General features: G+C 41.6%; 2 protein-coding genes across 6 annotated transcripts in view; one reads left to right on the top strand and one right to left on the bottom strand.

Moving 5' to 3' along the window:
- Positions 1-4,864, top strand: part of LOC135203586 (xaa-Pro aminopeptidase 1-like) — a 108,449-nt gene extending 103,585 nt beyond the window's left edge. Inside the window, exon 17 of the mRNA XM_064233362.1 lies at positions 4,730-4,864. Within this exon, the coding sequence (XP_064089432.1) occupies positions 4,730-4,849 (120 nt within the window). The 3' untranslated portion in view covers positions 4,850-4,864. The remainder of the gene's footprint in view (positions 1-4,729) is intronic.
- Positions 1-24,912, bottom strand: part of LOC135203587 (CDP-diacylglycerol--glycerol-3-phosphate 3-phosphatidyltransferase, mitochondrial-like) — a 100,873-nt gene that overhangs the window by 37,126 nt on the left and 38,835 nt on the right. For 4 of the 5 annotated variants that reach the window (XR_010311967.1, XR_010311968.1, XM_064233364.1 and 1 more), the window contains 4 exons: positions 8,446-8,626; positions 7,560-7,949; positions 7,076-7,298; positions 1,663-1,826 (listed from right to left, as the gene is read on the bottom strand). Coding sequence is in view for 3 of the 5 variants with exons in the window: in XM_064233364.1 (XP_064089434.1) it covers positions 1,663-1,826; positions 7,076-7,298; positions 7,560-7,949; positions 8,446-8,626 (958 nt within the window). In the remaining 2 variants the exon portion in view is untranslated. Of the gene's footprint in view, positions 1-1,489; positions 1,827-7,075; positions 7,299-7,559; positions 7,950-8,445; positions 8,627-24,912 lie in introns of those variants that run through there. The other variant, XM_064233365.1, reaches the window with a different exon arrangement.

Below are 24,912 nucleotides of genomic sequence, written 5' to 3' on the forward strand. Positions count from 1 at the left end.
CAAGAAGCAGCCTCTCCATCTCATCGTGCATGTGGCTCCTCTAGTTGGACAAAATAGTCACACCCTTGGAAGGTGTAGCTGCTTTGATGGCTTCCATCTGCTTTTGGATGGTGCCTATCGTCGACGGATTTTGGCCATATTCCTTAGAGATCACACTCAACCGCATACCAGCCTCATACTTCTTGATAATCTCCCTTTTTGTCTCCATAGAAAGCATCCTCTTCTTTCCGTGAACTTCAGCAACTTTCTTGGGACCCATGACTATACGTAACTAAGTTATGTACTAATTAAGTTCTCACACAACACAATAAAGTACAAAGCGAAATCACTAACACGAATTTACGTTAACAAACGAAATTGTATATGTGAACGAACGAATTCCATGTGCGTACGATAACGATGCTTCTACAGAGTGACCGAAGGACGCCTTTATGTAGATGCACGATGGGAGTGATGCTGACCAATAGGAGAGGAGGACCTTATGGCAGTGACTAGCATCAGGAACCAATGGGAGAGCAGGAGGATAGTGGCGAGTCTACTCAGTTGGCGGCGCGCGAGTTTTAAAATTGTTCTCGGTGGTCAACCTTTCGTAACCTGAATTATTTTCGTATGGAGAGGCAAAAACGTCTTTGTATTTGCTTTTGTAACTTGAATTTTTCATAAGTTGGGACTTTCGTATGTCGAGGTTCCACTATACACACATCATAACTTTTTGCACTGTTTACTGACAGGATATTCTTCCATAACAGAAGTCTTGCAATCTCTTTCTACTTTATCAGTGAGATTTCTATTTTCTTAATGTCCTCTTTTCTAAAGCGTATCCTTCACCATAACTTAGTGCTGCTCCTCCCTTTCTCCTCCATTTGTTCTTCATAAATGTTTTCAGTACTGAAAACCCTTTACTACTATGACCATTTCTATTTTCTAAATGTCCATCTTTTCTAAACCGTATCCTTCACCATAACTTAGTGCTGCTCCTCCCTTTCTCCTCCATTTATACTTCATAAATGTCTCAGTATTGAAAACCCTTAATTACTATGACCATTGACAATCTAGTCCTGAGCATCTCTTCTAAAACCATCAATTACATTTACTATATAAGACTGTGACTGGGTTCATTACACCTCTTCTACAGCACTGACATGACCTCTATCTTGGTGGTACTGAATCCGTTTTCAAGCTTCCACGGTAAAGTAGCATGTCCCTCTACATAAACCAGCATAAATACTTCCTCTGGCTCACAAAGTCTATTTACTAACACAGACTAAAAAACAAATTGATCCTTAGGTTTACTGACACTATTCATCAAATGTGACTTACCTTCAAGACCATTCTAATGCTTAACAAGCTAACTCATTAAACAAGACAAAACACTTTTCAGCGTCACCAACCCTATTAATTAGTGCATTGTAATACATTTACACCTAAACATGAAACACTTCCATCACAATTCTTTCTTAGTAATAATAAGGGATGTAATGACACAGAGTTATGGAATACCTATGGCATGTATTTACAAATATGTATAATTCATAATGTACAAAAATCACAAAAACTATGCACAAAAGTATAAAAACAAGATAAAAACTATAAGAATTAAATACTTTACCTATCAACAGTTAGCTACATGAACAGTTTTACAACAGGTATAACAAAACGTACCCAGTATGGAACTAATCGATCTGCTTGAGTAAAAGTTTGACGAGTCACTAAATTAGCTGAACTATAAAGGTGGTGTTGCTCTCCATGCAGAGCTGTTTGAAGAGGATGATTACTGGTCATAATCACCAACTGGCTCTCCAGATCTCGATTTACAGACCGTCTGCCTGCAAAGAGTAGAGACTTGAATTGCACCACAGTACATTACCAGAAATGTAATTGGATACAAACCTAAAACTTCTGTGGAAAAACTTTCATAGTTTTACATCTAACTATAAAATTTGAAGTTGTTGACAAAATTAATGAACCAATAAATGCCTTCAAGGTACTACAATAGCTGCTTTGGAAGTAATTTTCAATTATGACTATGCATTAACTGTAGTTGATTTACATAAATAAACAAGGTATGTTAAAATTACATGTAACCAAGTAACCATTATCATCTACAAGTACTATAAATACAACAATCAAAATTTTTTAAAGCAAACTGTATTTTTTCTAACTATACAAGACTGAAGTCCTTTACAATAGGAATTAGAGTGCAACCCCCCCCCCCCGTATTAGCAGCCTCCTGATTTGTGGACTCTCGTATTCACGGATTTCTCCCTGGAACAAAAACCCCATTATTTGCGGAAAATTCGCCTATTCGCTATATTTTTCTACGAGAAATATCCACAAATTCCTGTTTTTTATCAATTTCATCATAAAATGTACTTTTTGGGCTGGTTTTTTCCTCAGGAGCCCTTATAAGAGGAGGGCTTCTTCAAGGCTGAGGAAGTGCTAGCTAGATTGAAAGGTGTAGCCACAGTGGTGCACAAAGACCCAAAAGTCTTTGCCACTGCCTGGTAGACAGGCTGTCCTTATCATTATCCCGTAGCTTGTCCACCCACAACATCTACCTGCTCCCTGTTAAAGAGAGAGGCAGACCCCAGCAAAGGTCTGTTTCGTAGGGCTGGTACCAACTCAGGACCAAGGTAGACCTAGTAACTCGAGAGAGAATAGTGTCTCTTCTCTAAGGACCAGGTTTGCCCACAGGTTTGCCGTCTGGTGGGCCAGGTAGGTAATCGCCCTACCTCCAGACTGGCACAGTTTCCCAAAGGCCAAGTCTTCTCCCGGAATGACAACTCCGGAAGAAGCAGAACCCTAGACACTGTGAATGACCACAGGTCTAGCCAGGAGACTGCTAGAGAGCTGCCATAGCAGTAGCCTCCAGGGTCACTGCTTCCTGCTGAGAGAGAAAGATACACTCTCACCAGTCAGGTTCTGCAATGATAGACCAGGATCAAGGCAAATGAAGTCCGGGTCAAGTTCAACCTGTTTTGTCAACAGAGGCCTCTCCGAGGGCATGTAGAAATGCCTCTGGTGAGATAGAGGGGGATGCAGCTTGTCTGGATGGTTGGACATGAGTGAATTCTCTTAACCAGAGACAAGATTATTCACCTGGCCCAGTACACCGTCAACCAGAGCTGACCACAGCAGCCCTGTCGAAACTCTGGGTTCTTAGGTCCCCAGAAATGAACAGAGACAAGAGTGGCAGTCACCTGGGAAGGAGGCTGTGGTCACTTCCCCGAGATCATTGTGCTGACAAATCAGCGCTACAATCTCAGCAAAGGTCCCCTGTATCTGGGGGGTGTTCGAGTCTCTGGGCAAAGGGCAACGGTTTGACTACCAGACTGATGAGAACATGCCTCATCCTCACGATGCATCCCAGCCCTCTTCAAGGTCGACACCTCATGCAAAGAGGACTGTACCGGGACCTCCTCCAACTTCTCCTGATGCCTTGTCCCAAAAGACAGTGACATTTACCCTAGCACCTGACAAAGAGCCAGACTTGGCTTTCACAGGTGAGTCCGAGCCACAAGTCAGTCCCTTTTCTCGTTCCGCGCCACTGTCATGATGGGGATAAGACTCCCTGTCATTGATTGCAGATGTATGACCCCCCCATAAGGGGTTGTACACTCCTGACATGGCCCCTGTTCCATGAGCAGCGCCCTTGGTACTAGGGACAGGAGAACAAACCTTGGTTCAAACTCCTGAGGCTCCCAAGACACTAAAACCTGGGGAAAGCATTGCGGTTCCCACTCCCGACAGAGCAGATGAGCCAGTGAGAGAGCCAACTGCTTCCTTCACGGGGGAAGGAAGCAGACCCCTAGAAGTCTGATGGCGAGACTTCTTATAGGGAGGAGAAGCTACCTTTCTCTTCTTAGGCAGGGAAGCCTTTGAAAAGGGAGGTGAGGAGGGGGCAGACAACGACAAAACTTTTATAGACCTTTCTCTCTCAACTGTACAAAAATATTAATACAAATAAAACATTTTTCAAGAAATTGAATCTCAAACTTTATTTAAATTAAATAATTAATCAATTGAGTTAAGTAACCCCTTGAATTTGTACGTGCATGGACTTCCATGTTTCCACGGTCCTTGGATAAGTCACTAAATGACAGACGTCAGACCTAACAAGGACGCGGAAAAAGCTCGGGTAAGACAGTACTAAAGTACCGCTACGACCCTTCACTACCACCACCGTCGCCAGAGACAAGACGGAAGGTTATCGGTTACGAAATATTTTGAGGATTCGATAGTTGGCTGGTCGGGTGATCAACTTCTACTTTATTCACTTTTTATTGATGGATCGTTTCCCGGAGGTACTGATGTGGTAATGCTGCTCAAGAGACTTCCTGTTGAATCACGAGCCTTCGTATGGTGTACGAAATTGAACATGAGAAAATAAGCTCATCGTGTGGAGGTTCGAGGTGAAGGACAATACATGGTGGAGGACGACGGCTGAGTTCCAAGATCTTCGCTGCTGGCTGCCTAACTCGGGTAAGTTCATGTAATGCAGATCCAAGGGTGTTATGTGTACTTTGTCGGCGATAGTGTACTATACACTTAAAGATCATTGAGGCAAGGCCCTTCATTAATTTTTCAACCTTCAGTGATTTGATTAACGGATCGAGTATAAAATAGTTTGAGATTTAAGTTTCTTGTTTAGCCTCGGTACCTTTTTTTTATTAAGTGTGTTTGGGATGGCAACCAGTCGCTCCCTATAACTTCTCTTTTTTTCCTGTAGGTTGGAGTTTCGCTAAAAGGGGTGGAACCTTGGAGTGAAGAGAGGTCAAGAGCTATCGTCTTGGAACTAGCAGGACACTTTCGTCAATGTAGACTGGGGATTTATTACTTAATTTCATGAAGCTATACCCTTCAATAACTTCAGTCTTGAATCAAGTTTTATATTAAAGAATTTAATTTTCATTAATTTTCTCTTGTCCTAATTATTCTTTCCATCCTAAGTTACTCTAGTAACTTTTCGATAAAAAATTTAGCGAATCAACTTCTTCGTCACCAACTTCCACAGGGAAGAAGTCAGAGCCCCCTAAGGGGCAGCAGATGACTCAGCAGGTCCAGGAACAGGAGCAAGAGCAGGTCCAGAAGCAGGAGCAAGTACAGGAGCAGGAGCAGGCACGGCAGTAGGAACAGTAGGCAGGGTCACCTCTCCCACCATCAGGGGTGACGGAGGAGGAGCAGTAATCATTGGTCCAGGCAGTGGTGCCACCCCAAAACCAGGAGGGGGTGGCATTACAGTCACAGGTGCCAGAGGATGGGGTGCTAGTAATGAGCTCTAGTCCCCATCACCACAATACTGTATGGAAGATGTTGGTCGGACGGTGCAGCCAAACCAGGTGGGGCAGTATGCAATAAATAGGCTGAGCCACCATAGGGGTAGTGATGGTGACTACAGCATGGGTCACAACAATGCTGGCACTAGTACTATTCAGGTGTGCCAGCAAAGCATGTACAGACGGTGCCCCACCAGACCCAGCAAAGCCCACGCCTAGTCCAGACATGACACCTCACTTACGGAAGAAACAGTCAGGTAAGTAAGGGGAATCTTTCCTTGTTAGTAAGGGGAGTCCATCCCTTGCTCCAAAGGCGTACCTTTGGAGTGAGAGGAGGGCCCCCAGGGGAGTGTTGCCTTGGTCCACAGCTGCTCTGCCCTCCTTCCTCCCCTGACTTGTCAGGAGAGGAAGCAGAAGCAGAGACTTCCTCTAAAGGAGAGGTAGCTAGCAGTGGACAATTACCCAGAGAGAGGTAGGAAGACAAAGGGTTAGCTACCACAGAAGTGGTGGGGGCTGTGTTACCCCGACCATAGATTTAGGAAGTCTTCCTATGATACCTTCTCCTCCCAGCAAACTTCCCCCACTGCCAGTTATAACACTCCGTACAACGGTTTTTAAGATTGCACTCATGCCCTCGGCAAGATGAACAGAGGACGTGAGGATAAGGGAAGTGCAGATTTTACTGCACTTCTTACCCTATACTCCAGGGCATTACTGGCATACAAACACATAGAAAACAACATACATCTATATGACAAAGAACAACAGGGAAAAATCCCATGGGGACTGAAAAGAAATCAGCTGTAAACAGTCTGGCAGAGAGCGGTGATACATACATCTATCCACAATGATAGCCGAAAGCAAAATGCAATGTTTATGTTCCGTTGGTTTGTTTGTATGGTGGTTTTACGTTACATGGAACCAGTGGTTATTCAGTAACGGGAACATCGGCTTTACATGACTTCCAAACCACGTCGAGAGTGAACTTGTATCACCAGAAATATACATCTCTGATGCCTCAATGGAATGCCCGAGAATTGAACTCGCAGCCACCGAGGTGGCAGGCCAACACCAAACCAATTACGCCACTAAGGTGCTTATGTTCGGTTGGGAGACTCCCAACAACCGGACCGGTAGTTAAATACCAAACCGCCTTGTTTCAAGAGTTCAACAGCCTTGTCCAGGCTTCGACTTACGTAATTCCTATTTTAAAGGACCGAGGGTTTGTATATTGTGTAGGAACAATTACCATTAATACATATACATCTATATTGTAAAGTATATACATTGCTACCCACTTTTTCTTGGGGACAGGTTCCAGACCCTACTACAAAAATGCAAAATCCCCTCTAAAAATGCTTTTAACTGCTTATAACTGCCAAATACTATGTACCCGTTAAAACTAAAAAGCTTATAACTGCCTATTTTAACAGTTCACTGCCTAAGTCAATATGAAAAAAATTAATTAAGAGATAGTTTTAGAGATATAGCCCATAGAAAAATTCGTGAATTGGTGAAAGTTCATGTGGAAACATGAAATGTGTTTCACAAAAATCTGTGACAAAGTGAAGTGCAGCAGGTTGTCACAAATTGTGCTCTGCAATCAATTTCATATTTAACACTCTATGTATTGCAGTAGGAAGCACTTAGAATAATAACATATTTTACTAGTCCAAATTCTGTGCTTTCATAAACTCTGTTCCAGAGCCATAAGAAACCTAATTTTAAATGTTACGAGAATTCTGTGATCACTTTAGTAATGATAAGTTCAAATACAAAACAATACACAAAATATTTACCAAAATTTGGTGATCCAATCATAGTCAGAAAAGGCAAGGACTGATCTGGTTTGTAATACCAAAGACCCTTTCCATGGAATGTCCATTTTGGTCGCTGATATTCAAACAATTCTACCCGCTGGATGTTATTTTGCTGAATTTTATTAAAAAACCTCTTAGCAATTAAGGTGTAAGCTGCTGGTATACCTCCAGCAACACCATGAGCACCAAGAAATCCATTAGCCTGAAATAATTTCAATGATTCACTAAAATAGTTCTCATATGAGAATCTGAATATATATTCATCTGTACAAAGCATGCAAAACTTTTCATAATTTTTAATGATATAATATCTACCCCTATTTTCAGAATAATCATTACTAAGAATATCATTATGGATTTTTTACAGAGATGAAAAAGTAAATAACAGAAAATAATGGCAAACATAAGTCATACAAAATAAAATGACATTTTACAAGTAACACACAATCACCCCAAAACTTACTGTAGGATGGGCCATGAGAATCCCAAAATTGGCCTTGGATTTCTCAAGAATGCAGTTCTTGTATTCTTCCGTCAAGTTGAAGTATCCTGAGGCTAACTGGATTTTGGCATGATCCTCAGCAGATTCAAATAAAAGGTTTGTAACAAGGCTATCATTAACAAGGTTAAAAGGTCCCAGTTCTACTGTGGGGAAAACTAAAGTATCCAACTCAGCCACAGAAGAATCAGCTGACTTTGTTGATGAGTTGTTCACAGGATCACCATGATTCAGAGAGGATCCCTCTGTGACCTGATTTATCTGCCGGAGTCTTGTCAAATTCTTCTCACATTCCTCATTCCACATCTTCTCTACCGACTGTTTCATAGCCATGCAGTACTTTGCATAATCACCCTAAAGAAAGGGAAATAATAAAGCTATAAGCCCTTCTATATGGCCCACAATATGAACAAACTGGGCAGTGGCCCACCTTATAAACAAAACCATAAATGTAAAGTGAAATTAATGAAAACTTCATCTAGCATATTAACCCTGAATGGTCAAATTATCTGGAATTTTCAACTTGAATAAAACAAAGACAGTAGGTGAGGTATCTGGACCTGCCAACATTTTAGCCCTGCTCCATAAATAAAATGCTTGACTTACTCAAACTTCTGAGGACTATATTCAAATTACTATATATAAAAGGACAGCCTCAAATCAAATACAGCTCTATACTGTAGGATGTTTGCAAAGGTATGTTAAATTTATGTAAGGAAATGCTCAACCCTTTCATAATTATTTCTGATGCCAAATCATAACCAATTATTTGTTAAATATCAGAAATGAACTCAAATGAGAGAGCACAAATATAGAAGTTAATGTCCAACTCCTGAGATTAACAGCTTACCAAAAATGGATGAACATTTACATCAGGCAGCATGTTAGTTGAGTTATCTTCATGTAGTTGTAAAGAATATCTACTAACAGCACCAATAAGACGATGATAAAAGTCTGCCAATGCTGGACAATTTTCAATGGCGACATATCTGTCTTGTCGATTAGTAAAATAATCATTACTTAAGTTGGCCCTGAAAATGATGAGAAGTATAAATAAATCAAATCTGAAAAAAATCACTCTTCTTACAAAACAAATGGACTACAGTAATACCCCAAACTTACGCTATTCAAGTTGCGCGAATTCACACGTAAACTTTTCACTGGAACTTAACTAATTGTCATAAACAATTTTCTCAGACATGCAAAGATTTGTGAATCCTCGAGAACCCTAGCAAAATTGTTTATGTTTAATTTTTTAGATAATTTATAAATTTTCAAGCTTTTATGTGTAAATTAACCCTTAAACGCCGAATGGACGTATTAAACGTCGAGTCAAAATCTCCCCCGATTTCCGAATGGACGTACCATACGTCGGCTCAAAAAAGTTTTTTTAAAAATTCGCGGAAAAATACTTATAGGCCTACCAGCCGAAAACTTTTGAATCACGCGCCTTGGGGGATGCTGGGAGTTCACGGATCAAGGCGTTGTTTTGTTTACAATCGTTACGCAGGCGCGCAAGCGCGAATTTCTTTCTTATCGCACTAAAAAGTATCAGTGACACATCTCAAAAATTATTTCATCACTTTGACATAATTTTTGCACCGTTTTAAATTATCCGTTACATGAATTATTATATATGAAAATGTGCGCAATTTCATTTAAAATACAACAATAAAATATTCATGATTGTAACCTTAATCAGTTTTGAAATATTTCCATATAAATAACGATAAGTGCCAAAATTTCAACCTTCGGTCAATTTTGACTCTACCGAAATGGTTGAAAAACGCAATTGTAAGCTAAAACTCTTATATTTTAGTAATATTCAATCATTTACCTTTGTTTTGTAACAAATTGGAAGTCTCTAGCACAATATTTCGATTTATGGTGAATTTATGAAAAAAATAAAATTTTCCTTATGTCCGCGCTGTAACTCTTCCAAAAAAATCATACGTGCGATTGTGGTAATGTTTGCACCATTTTAAATTAGCCGTTACATAAAGTTTTATATATTAAAATGTGCGCAATTTCATGTAGAATACAACGAAAAATAATTGAAGGTTGTAGCTTTTCTCATTTTTGAAATATTTGCATATAAATCACAATAAATAGAAAAAAAACCACGTTCGGTCAACTTTGACTCTACCGAAATGGTCGAAAAACGCAATTGTAAGCTAAAACTCTTATATTTTAGTAATATTCAATCATTTACCTTCATTTTGCAACAAATTGGAAGTCTCTAGCACAATATTTCAATTTATGGTGAATTTATGAAAAAAACTTTCCTTCCCTCCGCGCGCGGATTCTCCGCCATAAATCTCCGAATTGCGTACATCGAATTCTCGGAAAATTTGCTCCGTTTCATATTAGGCATTTCATAGAGTTTTATATATGAAAATGTGCGCAATTTCATGTAAAATAAAAGGAAAAATATTTGAAGGTTGTAGCTTTTCTCATTTTCGAAATATTTGCATATAAATCACGATAAATAGAAAAAAAACCACGTTCGGTCAACTTTGACTCTACCGAAATGGTCAAAAAACGCAATTTTAAGCTAAAACTCTTACAGTATCGTAATATTCAATCATTTGTATTCATTTTGAAACAAATTGGAAGTCTCTAGAACAATATTGAGAATTACAGTGAATTTTTGAAAAAAATATTTTTTTACGTCCGCACGTTACGAATTCATACATCATTTTGTGATAATATTTTTCCGGTGTTGCTTTTATTGTTTTACAATGTATTATATATCAAAATAATTGCAATTTAGTGTACAATACAACGAAAAAAAAGAAACTCTTTAGCTTTTACCGTTTTTTGCACAGCGTGATTTTAATACAATTATGTATGAATTTTTTTTCTTTCGCTACCATATATCGCATTATTTACATATGATAATGATATTATTTTTCATTTCTGATGATTGCATACTAAACGTCAGGCAATGACACAAAAAGGAGCCAAAAATGAACTCTTAATCTTCAAAACTAAGCGCGCTGTGATTTTTTGAAAAAATTATTTTTTCTGCTTCCGCGCTCACTCAAAACCGGCTCCGGAATTTGGGGGAGTTTTTTATTTTTACCGCTTCGGCGTTTAAGGGTTAAATAACAATAATAAAAATAATAATTTTCTCTCCCATTCTCTCTCTCTCTCTCTCTCCCTCTTTTACTAAGAAGAGAGAATTTCTATGGTACATGTACTGGCAGTCCCCAGGTTACGACGGAGGTTCCTTTCTTGAGACGCGTCGTAAGCCGAAAATCGTCGTAAGCCGGAACATCGTCAAAAATCCTAAGAAAATCTTACTTTTAATGCTTTGGGTGCATTTGAAACTATGTAAACTGCATTCTTATGGTATTTTTCATAAAAAAAAACTTCAAATATTCATTATTTTGTATTTTTGGTGTCATATTTCATCTGTCAGATGAGCGTTGTAGGCATCGTAACCCTGGAACATGCGTCGTAACATGATATTGTTAAGATACAATAAAGTTTGTTCATACTTACCTGGCAGATATATATAGCTGTATTTCTCCAAAGTCCGACAGAAATTTCAAAACTCCCGGCACACGCAGTGGTCGGCCAGGTGGTTAGTACCCATTCCCGCCGCTGGGAGGCGGGAGTCAGGAACCATTCCCATTTTCTATCCAGATTTTCTATTCCCACTATCTCCTGAGGGGAGGTGGGTGGGTACTTTGATTATATATATCTGCCAGGTAAGTATGAACAAACTTTATTGTATCTTAACAATATCATTTTGTTCATGAAACTTACCCAGCAGATATATATATATAGCTGAATCCCACCTTTGGAGGTGGGGAGGGACAGAAAAGGATTTTAGGAAACACATTGCGTGCAGATGATTGACATCTTGGTTCCTTACCTGTTAGCATAGCTGACTTCGTGATTATTGTCACCTAAGTCTGTTACTGCTTTACTAGAGTCTCCAGCAAGGTAGTGCTATGTAGCTGGCGAGTTCTAGATGATCTGTCAACGGGAGCTGACCACAATGTGACTAGACCATATTGACCATACCATGAGGGCTAAGAAGTAATATATATCACCACCTGACCAACCTAGCCAAAGTTAAGGATATCTAACTAAGGCTTAAGGATTGAGAAGACCACCACTGGCGGCCGACCCAATAAACATAATTAACAACTCTTCCTAACCATTTTCTATAGGATAGGATGAGTGATACTTCTTGCCCCCAAGATTGTGTCTGTAGACACGTATGGCCCCAGCGAGCAGCAAATCTTATATGTCGTCTTCATATACCGCAGGTATTGTGAAATGAACACAAAGTTGCTTCGCTAAAACGTGGCACTCAGGATGATACTGAGTGCCATGCTCTGTTGAAATGCTTCCAAGGCCGCGCCCTCACCTCGTGAACATTCAGTTAAAAGATTTCAAATCTTTGTCCAAACATGACGAATGAGCTTCTTTAAAAGAACTCATCAACAATAACGCCAGGGTGTTCTTTGACCTGGGCAAGTCTGGTCTTTTTACGAAACACCGCAGATTGTCCGAAGGACCTCCACTTTCTTTAGTTTTAACTAGATAAAACTTGAGGGACCTGACAGGTCACAGGACTCTCTCTGTTTCTTGCCTAATAATCCATAGCACCCCTTGATTTCCAAGCTTCTGGGCCAAGGATTAAACAGGTTTTCATTCTTTGTAAAAACAAAAGGCTTAGAGAACACACCGCATTATGTCCTCTAAAGCCAAAACCTCTGATGATGTATTAAACCACACTAACCCTCTCTGTCTTATCTAGAGTGGTTAGAATTTTGGTCACATGCAAAAAGTTACACAGGAAATATTCTACAATTTCGAGATTTCCACAGACCTCATAGGTCGTAAAGGGCTTTGTTGTTTGACAGATCCAAATATCTGAGCGTAAAGGCCACCAACAACCTACTTCCGTATTCTACAATAGTTGAGACTGCTAGTACATCCCATTCTTCCGATGGAAAGGGAAGATGGTAATGTAATTCACAAAGGTCGAGGAGGAGAAAAAACCATTCTTCCTGCCCTATCTCCAGAAACGGCCCATTCCGATTGGTACACTTCAAGATAGGCAGAACTGCTTTATCTTGGTAATGACACTAGCCATTAGTCTTGAAAAACCTCTTATTCTGGTCACTTTCTTGACAGTCTGAACGCAGTCAGACTCAGAGCCGAACGGTTTAGAGATACCTCTCGAAGTGAGGCTATTAGAGTAGCCCACGACTTTTGACATACTTCTAAGGAAAGAATACTCAGACGTCAGTAGTTGCTGCCGTCGATAGAGAAGCTTTGCACGAACGTCCTTCAATCGTGCAGCTAACCTCTGGAGGATCGATACGTTCTGTGCCTGTGGCCATCAATGGCTCTCTCTTCTTGAGATGTGAGAGAGCTGTGGAATTGTCAGAGTTGATCTGAACCACTCGGCCAAAACTCATTCTTTGAGGAACTGGAGAGTCAACCAAATTGCTTCCAATTCTTTTAGATTATGTGGCAGGACCTCTGTACCTCTGTCAGGATGCCTGGCACCATCTCGCTATCACCTGAGGTGATCATTGAACTACTGAGAGATGTTCAGAATCATTACTCGATCATTGATGTTACTTCAGTTTTTCGGAAGTACAAAACTGTAGAGGTCTGAATTGCAGTCCTTTCAGGGAAAAGAAGCTTCTTCAGCGAGGAAATGGTCCCCAGCAGATTCATCCATTACCTCTCTTAAGCATGCTTCCTTCCCTAAGAAGGCTGTGCTCTTCATAATTAGGAGAGCATTATTATAATGCTATGCTGCGGTAAACTCATACAGAATTCTGTTACAGTGCAGTAAACAGCACCTAAAAGTCTAATAGATATCTCTGTTAAAAATTGTTTCGCAAACGAAGGCAATGTTTATTCAATGCATGTTAGAATCTCCCTCAATCCTAGGCAAAGTCCGTGATTGTAGGGCAGAGATATGGTTCGTCAATCAATCCCGCGGGAGAGAGAGAGACTTAAACGACCGCGCATAACAACAAGCTAGCTGATACTGAGTTGATGTACGGTTACAGCAGCTTATGTTCACCTTCTCGCAGTATTATGCATGAGTTGCCAGCTACTCCATATTACGAAGGAATTTGATTTTTCATTATTTGAACAGCACAAAACTCTCAAGTTGGCATATTTAAGCGAGACAGAATCCGCTAAATACAGAAGCTGATTTTGTGTTGTCATAACACTACGCTTAAATAACCAAAAGCTAAATCGGAAACTCCTGGAAGGTTGCAGGGAGTACCGATTAAATATACTGCGTCATCTACAACGACAGCAGCTATCAATGGTCGTCTCGCACTACTCTGCCTGAGTTACCAGCTACTCTATTCTACGAAGGAATAGGTCTGTTACTATTATCGATTAAAAGAGAATTCTCAAGCAGGCATATTTAAGCGAAACCAAATACGCTAGATGCAGAAGCTGAGTTGGTGTTGTTGTAACAATACATTTTAGCGTTGTCCTTACACTGGAAACACCTGGAAGTTTGCAGGATTGACCGATTAAGTACACTTAGAATACGAGTCCTTTCGGTTACTATCTGTATCGGTAATTACGATGTGCGTATATGACTTGATCCATACAGTAGTAATATAACGCAAAGATAAAATACATAAGTATTGTAATCACTTGGACAGCTAATTCTCTACTACATTCTTTCTTCTGCAGGAAGAGAGAGAGTGAAAATATATACTGTATTCGTTCTTCCAAACGAACGAAATAAAATTATTCGAGGAATCTTCTCAAGTGAAAACCGAGGACCGAAAATGACAGTTCAAACTTCTTATGTTATTGTACCTAAACTTCATTCTATTTTGTGGAAGAGACTCTGACTAATGAATGAGAGCTCTTCCGATGGTAGTCCATTTCATCAGGAGTTCGCGCAACTTTTGTTGACGAAAGGAGAGACCTCCTTGGAGCGTCGACCAGACTGGAAAAGTCCCCTTATTCCGATGCGAGAATTCTTACACCGATATGTTTACTTGTATCATACCCAATGCCTGCCTTGCCGCCTAGTCTTGACAGAGGCTGGGCAAAAGAAGTCTTTCTTTGCGCTTTTCTCGACTCCATCCAATCTTGAACCTTTTTTAAAAGCTATTTTCGTTGAAAGAGACTTCTTCATTTTAACAATTATGATATTGTTAAGATACAATAAAGTTTGTTCATACTTACCCAGCAGACAAATATATACAGTGGTCCCCCCGTATTCTCGGGGGATGAGTACCAGACACCCCCCGTGAATAGTGTTTGGAACCCCTATAAAAATGCTAAAAACAGCCTATTTTGTTAGTTAAAACTCAGGAAAAACCCACTAAAAATGTTCATACTTGGTTTTTTTAATAGTTTTATCACAAAAAATGCATTTTATGATGAAATTCACAAAAAAACCCAGGAATTTGTGGATATTTATCATAGAAAAATACTGCGAATGTGCGAATTTTCCGCGAATAATGCGGGGAAACGTTCCCCAGAGAAATCCGCGAATGTGTGCGAGTCCGCGAATCTGGAGAACGCGAATACGCGGGGTCCACTGTATATAGCTGTATTTCAGAGAAACACAGCTATACATACATCTGCCGGGCAAGTTTTATGAACAAACCAGGAATCTTGTCGGTTTTCGATAACGAAAACTAAGAAGGAGGATAGCGAGGAGCCACAGGTTGGAATTCGTCTCCAACTGAAGCTCAAAGCAAACGAACCAATACCTGATAATCAGACGAAGCTGACATAGAAGGTGGTCCTCGTCAGTTTCTTATGACATCCTACTAAGTCGTCCTTCTTCTATATGAGCGGCAGAGGGGACTCCCAAAGACGGTGATATAAGTCCTTTCGATTCAATCCTTGATGAAGATTGCTGTTGTGACGTAATAGGTGCTTTCTGAATATTAGTCACTAAAAATTCCGATATAGAGGTAATAATTTCTTGCACTCTCTCGATGGGAGTCTCTACGAAAGTCAGATTGTCGACGAGCTTCCAGACAAATATCACGTTGTGATCCTGATGAATGTCCACAAAGCGTCCATTCGAGCATCACGCTCAACGTCCATCCGAGCGTCACGCTCAGCATCCAGCCGAGCGTCACGCTTGACATCCAGCTGAGCGCCACGCTCGGCGTCCAGCCGAGCGTCAAGCTTGGTGTCTAAATAAGCGTCCTGCTTAGCATCTATAGAAAACGTCACGCTTGTAAACACCACGCTCCCTCAGGGTCGAACTAGGAGCGTCGAGTATCTCAGCTTGCAACACACCTTGGTTTGCAACAAAAATAACGTCAGTTTACGGATAAAGAGAGACCCTATAATAAGAGAGGGGAACCCCTTGAATAGTAGGGAGAGCTTTCTTCCTCTCGATATAAGAATCTTAAGGAGGAAGTTTCTAATGTTTTTTACATAACAGCAGGTGAGACGCACTAATCTAGAAGGCGTAGCAACCGGTAAAAGAGAAGAGCGATCCGCAGTTGCGGGAGACCGCTTAGATCTTTTAATGGCAATATATCATCTTTTCTTCTAGGACGCGGTTCTGCCTGTCTCCCAGTCGGCAACGAAGTAAGTCGATGTTGCATCAAACGGATGACCCTCTTTTCTAGAATGTTCTTTTTCAGGTGAAAAGCTGATCCTATGAAAAGGAGAGGAGCGAGAGAAAGCCCTATTCCTTCTCACCTGTCCCTTCACAGCTCTATTCTTGGAGCGACAGGGGGGTTCAAAGACGTCATCGTCTGATGACGTCTTGGTTCTCTTTTGAGGCGTCCATGCAGCAAAACTCTCAGGTGACGACCGCAAAACAGCAAAAGAGAAAGGACGTGAAGCGTCCTCTTCCCTGAGATCAAAGACACAGGCCTCCCGTGCGACATCTTGCGTCTTTGATCTTTTTTGCAGCGGAGAGTAGTCACGTATAAAGGCGAAGCCCGTAAAGCAGAAGGAGCGCAAAGAGGCTCTGCGTGCTCCTCTAAGAAACTACTGACGATGGCCACCTGTGCGACATCTAACGTCTTTGTTCTTTTCAGAGGACATGAGCGTCTTCTCATGCTCCAACTACCGTTCGGGGAGGACGCCTACAAAGGCGAAGCCCGTAAAGCAGAAGGAGCGCAAAGAGGCTCTGCGTGCTCCTCTAAGAAACTACTGACGATGGCCGTCTGTACGACATCTGACATCTTTGTTCTTTTCAAAGGACGTGAGCGTCTTCTCATGCTCCAACTACCGTTCGGGGAGGACGCTAATAAAGGCGAAGCCCGTAAAGCAGAAGGAGCGCAAAGAGGCTCTGCGTGCTCCTCTAAGAAACTACTGACGATGGCCGCCTGTGCGACATCTAACGTCTTTGTTCTCTTCAGAGGACGCGAGCGTCTTCTCATGCTCCAACTACTGTTCGGGGAGGACGCCTCTAAGACGAAAATCCCTCACGGAGGGAACGCGCACGAACACACTCTTTTGCAGCCTGTGGCTCGTACAGGTTCTGCTAAAGGGACGCCAGATCAATGTGGAGACCCCGTTAACCTCCCTCGGCTTTCGACATGCCCTCTCCCTGGTCCTCTGAGTCCGACAGAGGTCCAGGCCTAGAGGTATTATAGGGCCGATCTGACGCTCCCTCTCGACAAGAGAGAGGACGTGAAGCGTCCTCTTCTCTAAAGCTTCTTTTTAGAGGGCACGAGTCCTTCCCAGAACTCCAACCCCTGTGCGGGGAGGACGCCTCGGAGGACGAGAAGCAATCTTTCATGATCCGTTCTCGTGCACTATTTTTTTTGCAGCCTGGGGATCGTCTACAGGTTCTGCCGAAGGGACGCCAAATCGGTGGGGGTTCCCCGTAACCCTCCTGCGGCTTTCGACATGTCCGTCTTCCTGGGCTTGGAAGTTCGACAGAGGTCCAGGCCTAGAGGCATTACACTGGGGGCACTACACTTCACAACACTGATTGGAGAACGAGCACTTTAGATTTCAAATTATGAATGGAATCCACAATAACAGAAAAGGGCATTCTTTCGTAGACATAGCCTAATGGCTCGTAGGCCAAACTACAGGGTTAGGCAAAACAAAGTCTACAGAAAGGTTAGTAGGTTCATTACCCTGACTTCTGTTTACTAATGCAGTTTCTTGAGGAAGACCCCGTGATTCAATCCCGCTCTAATTTGCGTACATACGAATCATCCGTCTTCCCTTCGGAATCAGTCAAACTCTCACACGTCTTGCATCGATCTTTCAATAAAGAAAAAACGTTCTCAACCCCCGTGCATACCAAATGAGGATTTACCGACACTTTCGGTAGCCTCACCTTACTTGTGCAGACAACACAGTCTGAAACTAGCCAAACTAGATTCAGACAAGTTAAACAAAGGTTAATTAAATTACGATAGCGTATGCCTAGCCACACATCCAAGTCAATCATTCAAAAGATAATTAGGATACTTAAGCGGCAATGGAGAATCAAAATCCTGGTCAGAGGTAATGAAAACAGGTGTTTTCATTACGAGCGACAGAAAAAATCTGGATAGAAAATGGGAATGGTTCCTGACTCCTGCCTCCCAGCGGCGGGAATGGGTACTAACCACCTGGCCGACCACTGCGTGTGCCGGGAGTTTTGAAATTTCTGTCGGACTTCGGAGAAATACAGCTATATATATATATCTGCTGGTTAAGTTTCATGAACAAACCTGGAAATAATGTCTGGTGAATATAATTGAAAAGCGTCGTAACCTCGGCACGTCGTAAGCCGAGACCGCTGTAACCCGGGGACTGCCTGTATATGTTTATTAATACTAATTTTAAAAAATAATAATAATAAAACCACCCAGTCAAACAGAATGATGATAGACCAAACAATAATAATAATAATAATTACAAAATATATACTATGTGATATGTATTTTAAACAAAGAAAATATCTTTCCTTCATCTTTTGTTTAACTTGCTGAAGAGAATCTAGAAGCCAGAGCTGTCAAATATGTTAATTTAATGTGACAACATGGGGAAGTGTTGCAATTAGCAGGCACTCTCTCTCTCTCTCTCTCTCTCTCTCTCTCTCTCTCTCTCTCTCTCTCTCTCTCTCTCTCTCTCTCTCTCTCTCTCTCTCTCCTTTAAACTGATCTAATTTCATCTATTCCGTCTAAATGTGCCATTCTAAAACACAGATAAATAAATAAGATGTATTAGTCTAAATAAAAAGCACTGTTTGTTCATGAAAACAAATTTCAGAACAAAGAGAAGGAGACAGAATAAAAAATTTCTTAAAATCAAGGTTGAGAAGACTTCTAAAAATAGATCGGTTGGAAGGGGAGAGAGAAATTGTACGTACATAATATTCACACTATTATATTTTTAACACCCTTTTTTTTTAAGAGTAATGTATTAAACTAACTTTTAAATGCAATTACAGTAACTTTAATTTCATTTAAAAGTTAGCTTAATAATTAGAGAGCATGATTCAGGTCATATTTAGTGTTCAAATTCTATATATAAGCACTTATTAGCATTTTTAGAGACCATGCCAAACTTAGGCGAAAATTCACCTTGCATGGGGGGTCGGGAACCTAACCTTACATAAGTTCAGGGTATGATTGTAAGTATACTAAATAAAATTATTTAATACTTCAAATTGTTAAATGCTACTTAAAACCAAGTATTACTATACATACATCTTTAAAAACTGACCGAACAATTTTAAAAATGTTACTTTAAAGGCTCTAAAATGAACTACAGCATGTATATATACACCAAAAGATAGAGGACTTTTTATCTACCATAAATCTTTAATTTACTCTTCACTTCCATAAGAAATTAAATAATCAAAATGAAAAGATACAAAAAATCTGGAACAAAACTACCATCTGCCTGTAAGTATTTTACTATAACATTCTGCCTTTAAGTATTTTACTATAACATTCTGCCTTTAAGTATTTTACTAAATAGTCATAAAAGGATGCAGCAGTTCATTACAAACTACAGGCAGTCCCCGGTTATTGGGGGGGGAGTGGTTTCTGTTCTCGGCAGGGTGCAAGTAAGCAAAATCCGTCATTAACCGAAACTCGGCAATTTATGGTGCTTATAGCGCCGAGTTTCGGTTAATAGCACCTCTGCTAGGTATTTTATGGTGCCATAACTCTATTACCGGCACCTTATGACACTGATAACTTAAACTCGGCCGTTATGGTGGCATAAATAGCCAATTTTATGGCGCTAGACAAGCGCCAAAATCAGATCGCCATTAACCGAGACCACCGAAAACTGGGGACTGCCTGTAGTGTGTATATCCTATCTAAGATGAAGAACTGAAAGTAACTGAAAAATATAAGGTACTGTACTAACTTTCAATCCTCAATACGCATTAGTTCACAATCTCTTTATACTTGTGTGATTTCTAATTTAGTCGTGTAATGAGAAGCTCTAAAATTTCCTAATTTACAAGGAGAAAAATACTTGCATGAACATGAACACCCATAACTACAATAACATTTTACTTGCTGAAGGTTTAGAAAGTAGATCAATTGTGTACATAAAAATTGGGTGTAAGGAATAACCATTATAATATAAGTGTGGTACCCTGAGAGGCAGGTATTCTATAAAATTAAAAAATGATATTGTTAAGATACAATAAAGTTTTGTACATACTTACCTGGCAGATATATACTTAGCTATAGACTCGGTCATCCCGACAGAATTTCAAAACTCGCGGCACACGCGACAGGTAGGTCAGGTGATCTACCATTCCTGCCGCTGGGTGGCGGGATCCGGAACCATTCCCGTTTTCTAAGCCAGATTTTCTCTTCCACTTGTCTCCTGAGGGGAGGATGGGTGGGCCCTATCGTATCATATCTGCAGGTAAGTATGTACAAAACTTTATTGTATCTTAACAATATCATTTTTGTACATGAAAACTTACCCAGCAGATATATACTTAGCTGATTGGCACCCTTGGTGGAGGGTAAGAGACAGCTAAACATAACTATAATAAATATATTAAAAAACAGGGAAAAAACAACTTATGTTTTCGGATATAAAATCCATGGTTCTTACCTGATTGGGCAGAAGACTTCATGATTACTGTCTATGAGTCTGCCTGCCTCAAGAGTTCCAGCGAGGTATGGACCTATGACTGAACAACTCTTTGGATCGTGTCAATGGGGGCTAGCCCGCTTACGCGACAGAGCCTACTCTGGATCGTACCAATGGGGGCTGACCCACTTACATGGTAGAGCCTTTACCTTTGTCATATCAATGGGGACTAGCCCTCTTACATGACAGTTTTAGGTTTCTCTAAGTAAAACACAAGGAGCACTGAAGCCAATCCCGATCACCTGACCATATTAGTAATGTTATAACCTATGAATTGCAAGAGGGTCCCCTATTCCCTCTTACAATCGACCAATAAAAACAACCACCAATAACATAAAGAAAAAATTAACACTAAACTAAGTTAAGAAGGATTAGCCTCAGCTCCTTCTCCCAGCACTGAATCCGCAGAAACGTAAGCTCCCAGAGCGAAGCACTTTTCATAAGTAATTTTCCCATCTCTTAAATAATTGGAGGCGAAAACAGAGTTGTATCTCCAATATGTTGACTCTATAAGAGCCTGAAGAGAACAAGTTTTGTGAAAGGCCATTGACGTAGCTATGGCTCTCACTTCATGTGCTCTTACTCTGAGAATCTTGAGGTGCTCTTGACTGCATGCAAGGTGAGCCTCTTTTATCACATCCTTTATGAAGAACGTTAGGGCGTTCTTCGAAATAGGTCTCTTAGGATCTTTAACAGAGCACCAGAGACTTTCTTCTGTACCTCCTAATAAGGCTTTTTGTTTCAGGTAGAACTTGAGGGCCCTGACAGGACACAAAGTCCTCTCCAGTTCTTTTCCCGTTAGGGAAGAAAGTCCTTTTACCTCGAAGTTTCTAGGCCATGGTTTTGAAGGATTTTCATTCTTTGCTAAGAAGAGTGGTTTAAAGGAGCAAAACGCTGAATCCTTTCTAAAACCTACTCTTCCTTCCAAAGCCTGTAGCTCACTAACTCTCTTAGCTGTTGCTAGCGCGAAGAGAAATAAAGACTTCCTCGTTAAGTCTTTAAATGATGCTGTATGAGAAGGTACAAACTTTCCTGACATGAGGAACTTAAGGACTACATCCAAGTTCCAGCTAGGCCTTCTAATCCTCTGGTCTTTCGTGGTTTCAAAAGACCTTATCAGGTCATGAAGATCTTTATTATTAGTTAGATCTAGGCCTCTATGCCTAAAAACAGAGGCTAGCATGCTTCTGTAACCTTTCACTGTTGACACTGCCAGGTTACAATTCTTCTTCAAATAGAGAAGAAAATCGGCGATGTTAGCTACAGAGGTACTGGAAGAGGATATTTTCTTAGTCTTACACCATCTTCTAAACACCTCCCACTTCGACTGATACACTTTAGAGGTGGAATCTCTCCTGGCTCTTGCGATAGCCTTCGCAACTTCGCGCGAAAAGCCCCTTGCTCTGACGAGTCCTTCGATAGTCTGAAGGCAGTCAGACTTAGCGCGGGGAGGTTCTTGTGAAATCCGTCGAAGTGGGGCTGTTTGAGAAGATCGCTCCTTAGTGGAAGCGATCTGGGAAAATCCACTATCCACTCCAGTACCTCTGTGAACCAATCTAGAGCTGGCCAGAAGGGAGCGATTAGAGTCATTCTTGTTCCCTCTGAGCAGGCGAACTTCCTTAACACTTCCCCTACTATCTTGAAAGGGGGGAAGGCGTAAGTGTCTAAACCTGTCCAGTCTAGCAGAAAGCTGTCTATGGCTACTGCTTGAGGATCCGAGATTGGGGAGCAATAATTTTCTAACCTGTAGTTCTTGTTGGTAGCGAACAGGTCTACGTTCGGTCTCCCCCACAATTGCCACAGTTGACAGACTTGAAGATTGAGGGTCCATTCCGTGGGTAGGACTTGGCCTTTTCTGCTTAAAAGATCCGCCCGCACGTTTCTCTCTCCCTGCACAAACCTTGTGAGGAGAGAGATTTTCCTTTCTTGAGCCCATATCAGCAGATCCTTCACTGACTCGTACAGGGAGAAGGAATGCGTCCCCCCCTGTTTCTTTATATATGCTAGGGCTGTTGTATTGTCCAAGTGAACTTGAATCACGAGACCTGAAACCTGCTCCTCGAAATGAACGAGAGCCAGATGAATGGCTGTTAATTCTTTCTTGTTTATGTGCCAGGACACCTGTTCTCCTTCCCAGGTGCCTGACACTTCTCTCGAACCTAATGTTGCTCCCCATCCCGAATCTGAAGCGTCTGCAAATAACGCTAGGCGCGGGTTCTTTAAGTGAAGCTGGATCCCCTTGCTTAGCTTCTGTGGATCTAACCACCAGAGGAGATTCTCCTTGATTTTCTTCGATATTGGAAAAGACTCTCCTAGTTCTTGAGACTTCCAATCCAGCTCTCCTTCAGGTAAAATTGAAGGGGTCTGAGGTGTAGCCTTCCTAAAGAAATGAACTGTTCTATCGAGGAGAGGGTCCCCAGTAGACTCATCCACTCCCTCGCAGAACAATGTTCTTTCTTTAGGAAGACTGTCACCTTTTCCAAGCAGCGTTCTCTCCTTTCTTGAGAAGGAAACGCTAGAAAATCCCGAGAATCCATCTGAATCCCCACATAGACAATGCTTTGCTGGGGAGTCAGCATGGATTTCTTGAGATTGACTAAAAGTCCCAGGGACTTTGTCAAGTTTAGAGTTACGTAAAGGTCCTCCAGACATTGCTTCTTCGATTGGGTTCTTATTAGCCAATCGTCTAAATATAGTGAGATCCTGATCCCTTCCAGATGCAGCCAATGAGCTACGTTCTTCATGATGTCCGTGAAGACTTGAGGGGCTGTCGAAAGTCCGAAGCACAACGCTCGGAACTGAAAGACTTTTCCTTGAAACATGAATCTCAGGTATTTCCGAGATGCCGGATGAATTGGCACATGGAAATATGCATCCTGAAGGTCCAGGGACACCATCCAGTCCCCTGGACGAAGCGCAGACAGAACAGAGGAAGACGTCTCCATCGAGAATTTCTTCTTCATAACGAAGAAATTCAGAGCACTGACGTCTAGCACCGGTCTCCAACCCCCCAATGCTTTTGGTACCAGGAACAACCAAGTGTAAAATCCTGGAGACTGGAGAGCTTGTACCATTTCTACCGCTTCCTTCAAAATCATCTGTTCCACTGCCTGCCGAATCGCTAGCCTTCGGACCGGATCTGAGTATCTTGCAATCAACTCCCTTGGAGTTGTAGTCCTTTTCTTAGGATAGAGAGGGACCATGAGTCCGCTCCCTTCTGCGTCCAGACTTCGGCAAAATGGAGTAGTCTGGCGCCTACTTTTGTCTGGAGGACTCTCTGTTCATCTAGACTTCCCGAAGGACCTTCTAGATGCTCTACTCCTTTGCTCTGGCCTGCGACCTCTAGTAGGGGCTATAGAAGTGGAGGCTCCTCGAAAGGGCTGCACGAAAGATGGCCTCTCTTTCTTCTCAATAGGTACGGCAGGCCTGAACTTCTTAGCCAAATGTGAGGAGATCTTGGGTTGCCTTCTCTGTTAAGGATTTAGCTACCTCCTTAACCATTTCCTGTGGGAATAGATGCGAGGAAAGGGGGGCGAATAAAAGAAAGGATCTCTGTAAAGGAGATACCGCTCTTGCGAGGAAAGAACTGAAAACCGATCTTTTCTTTAGTATGCCTGTTCCAAACAGAGAGGCAATTTCCACTGAGCCGTTCGTAACCGCTCTATCTAGACAGGCCAAAACACTAGAGAGCTCTTCCATAGAGACGAAATCCGCGTCCTGGGCTCTCTTCGCTAAAGCCCCCAAGGCCCAGTCCATAAAGTTAAAGACTTCTAAAGTCTTGAAAAGGCCCTTGAGGAGATGGTCAAGCTCACACATGCCCCAAGTTGCCTTCGCAGAAAGAAGAGACCGTCTCCTGGAGGCGTCTACCAATGAGGCAAAATCAGCGTCCGCTGACGACGGGAGACCCAATCCCATGGGCTCTTTGGTCTCATACCACCTTCCAGGCTTCCCTGTTAATTTGGAAGGAGGGCAGGAAAAAACTGTTTTACCAGCTTCCCTCTTTGATTGTAACCATTCTGCAAAGTTTTTCAAAGCCTTTTTCATACATAATGCAGGGCGCATCTTTACAAAAGATGAGGACTTATATGCTCTAGTGCTGGACATAAGCGATCCCAGTGAGGGAGGATCAGCAGGATGAAGGGAGTCTCCAAACTCCTTGAGTAGCAGTAATGAGAGCCTCTTGTAGTCCGAGACTGCTACATCTACAGGTTTATCTTCATCCGAGACTTCTTCCAAAGGTCCAACTGAA

Source organism: Macrobrachium nipponense, chromosome 36 (assembly GCF_015104395.2).
Source record: "Macrobrachium nipponense isolate FS-2020 chromosome 36, ASM1510439v2, whole genome shotgun sequence".
Classification (NCBI taxonomy): Eukaryota; Metazoa; Arthropoda; class Malacostraca; order Decapoda; family Palaemonidae; genus Macrobrachium; species Macrobrachium nipponense.